General features: G+C 37.8%; 1 protein-coding gene across 2 annotated transcripts; it reads right to left on the bottom strand.

The window, feature by feature from the left end:
• Window positions 1–1,001: 1,001 nt before the first annotated feature.
• LOC136201545 (uncharacterized) lies at window positions 1,002–5,395 on the bottom strand. Of its 2 annotated transcripts, none has more exons than XM_065992235.1 (5): window positions 5,268–5,395; window positions 4,758–4,942; window positions 3,576–3,705; window positions 3,364–3,478; window positions 1,002–1,405 (listed from the first exon to the last, which is right to left on the bottom strand). In XM_065992235.1, exons 2-5 carry the CDS (start codon window positions 4,913–4,915, stop codon window positions 1,347–1,349), a joined length of 462 nt encoding a protein of 153 aa, XP_065848307.1. In that variant the 5' UTR covers window positions 4,916–4,942; window positions 5,268–5,395; the 3' UTR covers window positions 1,002–1,346. The 2 variants fall into 2 exon arrangements, with proteins under 2 accessions (XP_065848307.1, XP_065848308.1); XM_065992236.1 differs by having other exon boundaries at window positions 4,758–4,924; window positions 5,268–5,382.
• Between the last annotated feature and the right edge of the window lie 4,436 nt (window positions 5,396–9,831).

Below are 9,831 nucleotides of genomic sequence, written 5' to 3'. Positions count from 1 at the left end.
AATTGGTCATTTTACACCCTCAACTCACTGAAGATCCTATTTACCTCCTTAATTCTATAAAAGTGGTATTTCTCACCACCTCAACTTGTCCATTTACTCCTCCAACTCATAGAATGTCCTATTTACCCCATTAACTCCATAAAAGTGGTATTTTTCACCCCTTACAATCCGTTATCGAAGCCTAAATTGATAACTTTTTTTTAAACGCTAAACCTAGATTTATGCTATTTTGTACGTGGAACCTAAATTGATATTTCCCCAAAAATCATAGGCCTATTTTGGTACATTATCTCTGCATATAATGTATTTAACTTGTTTATATTAATGTTCTTATTTGTATTTTTTATTCGTTTGAATAAATCCTATTAATTTTGTACTATAAAGGGGTAAGAAATACCATTTTTATAAGAGGGTAAATAGGATCATAAGGGGTGAGAAATACCACTTTTATAGAGTTAAATGGGTAATTAGGACATTCGATGAGTTGAGAAGGGGTAAAATAGCCAATTTAGACAAGTTAAGAGGGTGAGAAATACCATTTTTATTAAGTTAAGGGGGTAAATAGGACATTCGATGAGTTGGAGGAGTAAAATGACCAATTTAGACAAGTTAAAGGAGCTGAAGAATCATTAAGCCATTTAATTTCAAGTTAAAGAATGCTTTAGATTCAAAATTCACCGCTTGACAAATTCGTCTAGACTTTATTACAAGCTTTGTTCATCTCAGTAACAAAACATAAATAACTAAGTAAAAGACTTGTTACATCAGGTCCATGGACTTCATTACAAAAATCGATTAGCTCCTTAAATTTTAAATTTTAAAAATGATACGTTAGTTAAAATGCTTCATTAACCCTCCAAATTCAAATTCACGCGACAGACAGACCGTAGTTATTAAAGGCACGCCTCGGCTAAGGCTCCAACTTATCCCTAAATTCATCTTGTCAACCAGTGATTTTAATGAAAAAATATACTTTGCAAATAAAGAAAACCTCAAACTCGTGTTTGAAAAGTTTTAAATTACAGAAACGCCATTCCGTTGCAAATACACAAAACCACAAAATTTGTGTCTATATTTATCCCAAGAAAAAAAATGACACAAATAAGAAACACAGCTTGTGCTGCTCAAGCATGGTTGTTACATTCATATATGTATACTGAATACTATATAAATGCTGAAATTAGTGAATGGTCTAATCAAGTTATATTTAAGCTCGCTCATTCGTATGACTTGCAGAAATTAGAATTCTGAGTTTACAACTGGCCTGAAAATTGGTTGTCCAGTCCGACGAACTGCAACGTTCTGTCCTCGACTGGTGATTCAGAGGGAAACAGGAAATTTCTATGCTAATCCTCTACGGAACTTCCGCCCTCATCAGCAAGCAGCTTCTCTTTTTCTTGTTCTTCTGCAAAAATAATTAACAGATCAAATTTACGACTTGTCTCAAAGTTTATCTGCTGCGTAAACAGGAGCGAGCGAGTTATTCGCAATTCAGAATGAAGCACAAAACTGAAGATAAAAGTTTAAGAAAATCTTGAACAGGTTTAACAAGATAAAAAAGTTGAAATTTGATATACTTATTTTCTAACTGAAATAATTTAGGGGAGACTTTGAACTTTGGACACATAAGTTACGGCCTTACAGGTAGGGCTGTAAATGAACAGAGCCGCTCATGAGCAGCTCGGCGATCGGCTCGACTCGGCTCGATTTGTAAACGAGCCGCTCGTGAACACGATTTACTGGCTCGATTGTAAACGAGCCGAGCTTGAACAGGCCAAAGCTCGGCTCGAAAGCTCGCGAGCAGGCTCGATTATAATATTTATGAACAAATTTTAGTTTTGTAGAAAACTATATAGTTTTGTGTTAGTTCACAAATATCTAAACTTAATATTATTTTATTTGCTATTAGATGAGTTCGTTCACAAACATAATAAATGAGTAATAGACGAACTATTTGTAAGCATCTTATTTATTTTTTCACGAACTTTGCTTGTTAGCTTGTTTATGTACACAATTAAAGAGTTATTTGTGAGCAAACTTCATAAATATAATTAACGATTTACTCACAAACAATTCATGGTTAGATAATTTTCTTAATGAACAAGGTCCAAAGAGGATTTTGGGCTCGAAACAAGCTCAAAGCTCGGCTCGAAGCTCGTTGAGCAAGCCAAAGCTCGGCTCGGGCTCGGCTCGTTAATTTTATAGCAAGCTCGGCTCGGGCTCGAGCTCGTTAATTTTATAGCGAACTGAGCTTGAACAGGCCAAAGCTCGGCTCGGCTCGTTTATAGCCCTACTTACAGGATTGCTAAATGATAACAAGTAAATAAACCAGCATGCCACGTGGACCAATGACCACGTCCCGTTTGATAGCAATCGTGATGCATAACCGCCGCGGACACGTGGGCCAATAAAGAAGGCACACGCTAACCCTAAAAGCTGTAAATCCCTATAATTACGGCTTGCAGTTAGCGCACGCCAAATCTGGTTGAACCCACTAGAGGAAATACTCTCATTGTCATCCCTACACGTGTCTTGAGTAGCGATTAGGGCGCAGAAACTAACAAATTGCCGGAAATGGCCGAAAATGCCCTCGACACCTTATAAATAGAAAGAATAACAAAACCCTAGAATTCCCTTATTCCTCATCTTCATTCTCTTAAATTTAGGTAACTTAGACATTGAGGTCGCTGGATCCCGAATCCCTGCCCCCTACTTTGACTTCATTCTGTCTTATTACAGGAGATTACCGTCACAATTCATGTACCAGGAGTTCCTCCCCGATTTTCCCCACATCACTGAGTAACTTTTGCTTGAGGTGCTTTCAGAAATTAGTTGAAAAAAAATAAGTTCCTTATTCAGAAGGCTGAACCGGGGAGTTAGAAAAGGGACGGATTTTTCACCGCTCTACTTTATCTATCAGGAAAAAGTTCAAAGGATCACAACACAACTCAGGTCTCCAAAATGCTGGTTTCCTACTCTACCCACAACCGCAATAAATGAAGAAAATAAAAAAATTCAAATAAGGCAGTACAAGTGACCAAATTCAAATAGATAAGCCGCAGTTAAAGAGAGAAAGAGAGAATAAATTAATCAGTGTCATGTTCTATTCCCTGAACCCGAACTTTTAAACCCAAAATCATGTAGAGCCAGTTTCAAGTGACCAGCAATTCCACTTGGTACAGCAAGGAAACAAAAGCACATCCAGAGAGTTTCTACTTATAACTACAATGGTATCTCAAGCAATATTAATTCACAATGTGAAACGGCCAGCAACTTTACTCGGTAGAAAATGAAAACAAACAGTAGAGAAAAAAACAATTGCTAAAATATACATGAATAGACTCAGACTTCATAGCCACTTACCCATAAGTTTATAAATTGCCTTCTGCGTGCGCCTTTCAAGTTTATCAAGCTTCTTTTGTACATCCCTCCGCAGATCCCAATTTGGTTTCTTCGGAGCAATGTTGAGAAATGGATCCTAAAAAGTACAATTGAAGCATCAAATACACAAATTCAATGATTGAAAAAAAAGCAAAGATGTAAATATATCCGGTAATTTCAAAAAAATCAAATACCTCCTTCTCTGATGGAGGTGGTGCTGCTGCAACAGGATCTTCAAACTTTGGTAGCACAGGTGGAGCAAGCTTTCCCTCAAGAAGCTCCTTGGCTTGTGGAACATAATTTCGAAACTTCATGTTGAGGTTACTGGAGAAATGGGGAAAAAAAAGAGAGTCGCAATGTATCAGTACAATGGTATAATGTACGGATACATAAGACTAACCCAAGCATATTATAAATGCTCTATATTTCTACTAAAAAATAGACTAAAAGTATGATTGAACATAGATATTTCCAACATGTTAAGCTTGTTATGCGTTTAAATAAAAGAAAGCAACTAAATAATACTAACATTCCAGTAATTCAATCCTCTCCCGAGTTTAATGAATTGTTATAAAATAACTAGATCCAAGTCTCAATTATATTATGCATTATTATTTACATCATATTTCCATGAATAACTGCAAATAAGATTGATTTTGTGCTACTCTGCCACTTTGGACAAATTCATGACAATGACAAGTATCAGCAAGGACCTAATTCAGAAAATTAAAATCGCTACAATGACAATTGACAGTTACACGTGTCAGCAATGACTGTTAAAGTTTGGGAGGCGACACCTGTTAATTACCATGACTGAAATACGGGTCTAATTTACTTCAAAAGTGCCTCAAAGGGAGAGGATTGCCTCGCATGTACAAGGAGCGATATGGCTTGCTAATTAAACAATGTGGGATATTCAATAGCAATAACAAGCTATATTACACGGGAACTCTTCTTCATTAGTGTTTCCCCGTTTCAGTTTCTTTTCCGCTTCCATTACCATTTCCTAGCTATCCATACCATTTCCTAGCTATAATTTGTTACAAATAACGTTTCCAGTGTCCGTTTCAGTTTCAGTTTCAGTTTTCGTGCAACATAGATAACAAGTAAGTTTGAAAGCCAATTGCCAAGAATGATTAGAACTAATGTTGGTTGTAAAAGATTAAATAGTGATGATTTAATTAGCATTTCATATCCTCCAACGAATAAAGATTGAGCCTCTCTAATGCTTGCTTATGCTTAAGTCAAGAATTCTCATATGCAACTAGATATGTGTGGCAAGCTGTTGCTGAATAAGTCCCCAAGAATATGATGTTATAAAATCAGTAATTTTGTGCAAAATCAAAGAAACACAAAAATAACAAGAAAATCCTTACTTTTCTTTTCCATCTTCGTCCTCATCGTTTGTCTTATCATCAACTTGAGCAGAACCCTCATCGGGAGTGTTCAAGAGTTCCTGGGCAGTTTTGAGAGCCCTGAGTCTCTCTCGTCGAGCAATTGCAGCTTGTTCAACGGAATCTTCTTCAGTACCCATTGCCTTGCTCTGTGCCAAATTGAAACCCTAATTAAAATTCAAAAGAACAATTAATTCCCCCAAATTTTCTTCAAAATATAAACCCTAATCTGTACCAAACCAACATTACACAATAAACTCTCAATTTCTTTTCCTCGATAACTAGCTTCTGCCTCTATCACCATCGTTGTCCTTAACCAATCCCCACTAAATCCTTAATGCATAACCAACGATTGCTACTAATTTCTATCTACTTCTCTAATTCTAATACGAAAAGTCTCTTAAACCACAAAATAACGAGAGCATCAAAGAATATTTGCAAAAAAAAAAAAGATAAAGTTATTATCAAAAAAAAAAAAGATAAAGAAAATACCGCGAGAGCAGTGGAGAGAGAAGCTCGAGAATCACAGCAAAGAAGCGGCTAATCGTCCAGGCGACTTGTCTGTGAAGGGGTGTAGTGCAAAAGAGAAAAGTAGTTGTAATTTTAAGCTTTGATTTGGATATTAACATAAAGGCATAAAGTTGATTTGACCCTTAAACTATAAAATCAAAATCAATTAACCCCTCAATTTACACAAATCAACAAATAGGTCCCTAAACTATACAAAATCCATCAATCAAGCACAAAATAAACAAAATAAAATTATCTTTCATAAAAAAACAAAATAAAATTATCTATTGATATTTTTTAAAGGCATATATCATTTGGCTCCCCAAACTAAATTTTAAAGTCAATTAAGACCTTAAACTGTCAAAATCATCAACCAGGTTCCTGAATTTAACAAAAATCATCGATTGAGTCTCTATTCTAAACAAAAATAATTAATTGAGGTCTCATCGAAATTCATTCGGTTGAACAGTTTCAAACCTTCTTCCTCAAATTCATTTTGAACCAACACAGAGATTATTATAGTCTATATCAAATAGTCATAGTTTTTTATTTTAGGATATAATTGAGACTCAATTGATAATTTTTGTTTAGTTCAGAAACCTGATTGATGATTTTGATAATTTAGGATTCTAATTGACTTTGAAGCATTAGTTTTGAAAGCCAAATGGGTGTAATGTTTTTTTAATTACCGATACAATTAATTAATCAATTAAGATTTTTTTTTTTTTGTATTATTCATGATTTTACTTGTGAAATTAATATTTATAGTTTTGGGATATAATTTTTCAAGTGTCTTCTATGGTTACTTTGTTTTTTACAAAGTACCATTACTTGGTGTGTTTTCACCATTGGATGATGGAGTATAAAATTAATCCAATGGTGAAACAAAGTAAGCATAGCCTTTTACCTAATTTTTCATATAGTATAACGATATAATTGGCATAAAGCTCATTTGGGTCCATGAACTATAAGTCTAAAATTAATTAGACACCCATTTTATACAAATCAGCAATAAGATCTCCAAACTTTGGAAAACTCATCAATCAAGTACAAATTAACATATTTAAAAATCATTATACAAACTAAAACCAATCATGACAAATGAGTGATTTCCTGCATCAATAAAGAACATAGTAGAACAAGAGATCATTGCTCACATAATAATTGTAGTTGATTGAAGAAAATTAACAATATTTACTTCTTCCTCGTGATGATGGGATAGTATACAAACTACTTTCACTTAAAATTGAAGTTGCATTCTTGTAGGAAATACCCAAGTCCAAATACACAATCAAATTATTGTCATTATTGTAAAGTCATTAAGAACGCAAAATAGAATAAAACCATAATAGACCACACTGTAGAGTCATAGTTGAGATTTTGATTGGGTCGCCAGAAGCGATTAATGACCAGATAACTGATTCCAATCGGCGCAAAAGTGATATCTATTGCTTGGCAATATCAGTATCTGCGCCTCGATAATCTTTTCACTTAAGCTTCGAGAGAAACAGGTTAACCATGATCGCTTCTCCATAATATTAAGAGAAAGAGAGCTGACGTTAATCCATATCTGTTAATTTGTACTTAATTGTTGAGTTTTACACAGTTTGGGAACCTGGTTGTTGATTTGTATAGAATGAGGGTCTAATTGATTTTGGTCTTATAGTTTAGGAGTCCAAATGGACTTTATACCGATATAATGTCTAAATACAATGATATTTTTATAATTAACAAATTGTTTTTTTTTTTTTGGTAGAAACAGGAAAGGAAAACAAAACAGACAAAAACTAACCCGGGATCAGTCTGGGAAGGCTGACCCCAATCCTATCCTCTAGGAGAGTAGACAAAAGAAAAGTAGGAGGAACAGAAAGGGTAGAAACACCTAACATCCCCACATGCCCAGCAGCTGTCAAGCGATCCGCCACCCGGTTTTGTTCCTTGTATATATGGCAGAAACTTAAAACCTCAAAGGCAGGACGAAGCCTCAAAATAGCTTTGATAAGATTCTGGCTGTTAAGACAAAAAGCCTGGCTATCAGAAATCCTGTTGATTGCCTCCAAATTATCAGATTCCACAGAAAGTTTCTTAACACCCAGGCGAATGGCAAGCTTTAAACCCGAGAGAATACCCCAAAGCTCCGCAGAAAAGGATGAGTCCATCCCCAGGTTATGGGTAAACCCAGCCAGCCAAGCGCCACCTGCATCCCGAAGAACTCCTCCAGCAGCAATTCTGCCATTGCTAAGGCAGGAGCCATCCGTATTCAACTTCACTACCCCTTCTCTAGGCTTACTCCAACCAACTAAATGGACCTCTTTTTCCTGGGAAGGTCTGACAAGGGGGTCTCCTTCAAAGCTTTTCGTAATAATAGAGAGCTTTTTCGAGAAGTAATCAAGTAAGTCAGGAATAAGGACAGTCTTCTCAGCAAATAACTCCTCATTCCTCCACTTCCAAATTTGGTGACAGATAATAGCGAAGAAAATGTCACCGTGCTCCATATTGGCCAATAATCTCCCACTGGCACCATCAGAGAACCAGTCAACCTCAGAATGAGCCATGAAAGAAGGAAGAGTGTGGTGAAGGAGAATCCCCTCCCAAATCTTTTTACTTTTAGGGCAATCCCTCAAAGCATGGCACATTGATAAAAAAAAATTATTATATTTTCTATAAATTTAATTATGACTTATAATTTAATATATATTGGTACTAAAAAGTATCCCTAAATGGATTTATTAAGAAAAAAAGACCCCAAATTCAAACGATACGGTGATTACTCTCATTCTGAAGTATGATGATTTGGCGACGATTAAGGACCTGCGACCTATTGCTCTATGCAATGTCACATACAAAATCCTATCAAAAGTACTGACAAACCGAATGAAAGGTATATTACCTAATGTTATCTCTGAGCCCCAATCTGCTTTTATTAAAGGTCGGTCTATCTTGAAAAATGTTTGATAACATTGAGATATTATCCAAAGGACCAAAGGAGATATTCGCCCAAAACGGCCGTATATTAATCACTTGATACCGGAGTGCTATGGCTTATCAAGCAAAGGAGATCGGATAGGCGGATCACCAATACTCCGCCACATGAGATCCATAGTCAAACCTATGAGGTGATCGGCCATAACTCCTCGATTCGCCCATTAAATAGTTGAGCCGATCCCACAATAAAGACCATTAATTGGCTATTAATAAGCTAACGGGCATGCTTAAAGGAAACCAGTAACCGCCATTAATGAGGCATTAATGGAGACTTTCTAGTTACTAAAGGTTACAACTTCATGACTATATATAGCTTGCATCTCAAGCTATCCAGGTACACATGCACACAACCCTAGCAACCCTACTTTGTCAATTCAGTTTATTCTCTCCTTCCCCTTACTGACTTTGGCATCGGAGCTTCCCCCCGTCGAACCCAACGACGCCCCCATAGGGACGGAAGCTGATCGGAAATTCTCCACAAGTCATCAATTGGTGCGGTGAACGTGGAGCCCTAACCAAATAAGGGTTTTCATTCACATTTTTAGATATGACGAGTGGAGGGTTGGATCCCACTTCAGGGATTGAAACACCATTGGTAACACCATCAAGCCAACCGGTCACCAGCTCTGGTCGCGTTGATACAAATGCTCCTATGACGCAAGCTGAGGGGAGTATGACGCCAGACGCATTCATCGAGCTGTGTGCAGGATCAATCGGACGAGAGTTTGGACCAGAAATGGGAAACCGCCTACGGTCATTCATGATCGTTCCCCCGCTTTGGAGCATGGCACCAACTTCTACAGTATCTCAATGGCCAAATGCGGCTATAGGATCAAATGCCCATGACTCTGTGTTTCTTCAAATTCAACCTACGGACTCCACGGTAATTTCAACACTAGCTCCCGGTGAACGGCCAATCAATAGGCAATTATTTCCTGAGGGAGCGGAGGGGAACCGAAGAAATGATCCAGCTTTCCCTGGTGGAACCACAAACCCTAGAAATACTCTCGGCGGATCCAATCACCCGCGGCCAAACCTCCCAGAGGGCGGATCGGAGGGTCGAAGACACAAAAAGCGGAGAAAGGGGAAAAGCAGGCGATCAAAGTCATCTTCACCTCCAAGACAGAGATCCTCCCGTCGGGGTAGATCACCCCCATCCTCCGGTCAGAGACAAAGTAAGAGGCCAGTGGAGACACCTCGTCCGGATAGGTCAGCACTACCGACGAACCAAGGGGATGATAGACAAGCTCCTTCTGGAAGACATGGAGGTGAAGATAGACACGCTCCTCCGGGAGATCATGGAGGTGATGGACAAGCTCCCCCTGGGGGTCATGGCAGCGGAGGTGGGCGTTCTCCATCAGACCCGTCGTCCGGCTCAAGCTCCTCATCTTCTCCAAGTAGATCTCCCCATAGGAGACCTCCGAATAGATCGCCACATGAGGGACGCCCCAGGGCGGGTCCGGTAAATTTTAATGATCGAGTTATAGCTGCGGTGCTCCGTATAAACAAGGAGAATGCTAGGCATAATCCATTCGCCAATCGTGATTCGCCCTTTACGGCA

This window comes from Euphorbia lathyris, chromosome 7 (assembly GCF_963576675.1).
Source record: "Euphorbia lathyris chromosome 7, ddEupLath1.1, whole genome shotgun sequence".
NCBI lineage: Eukaryota > Viridiplantae > Streptophyta > Magnoliopsida > Malpighiales > Euphorbiaceae > Euphorbia > Euphorbia lathyris.
The sequence above is the reverse complement of the archived record's forward strand: the minus strand, read 5'-3'. Positions and strand labels throughout refer to the sequence as shown.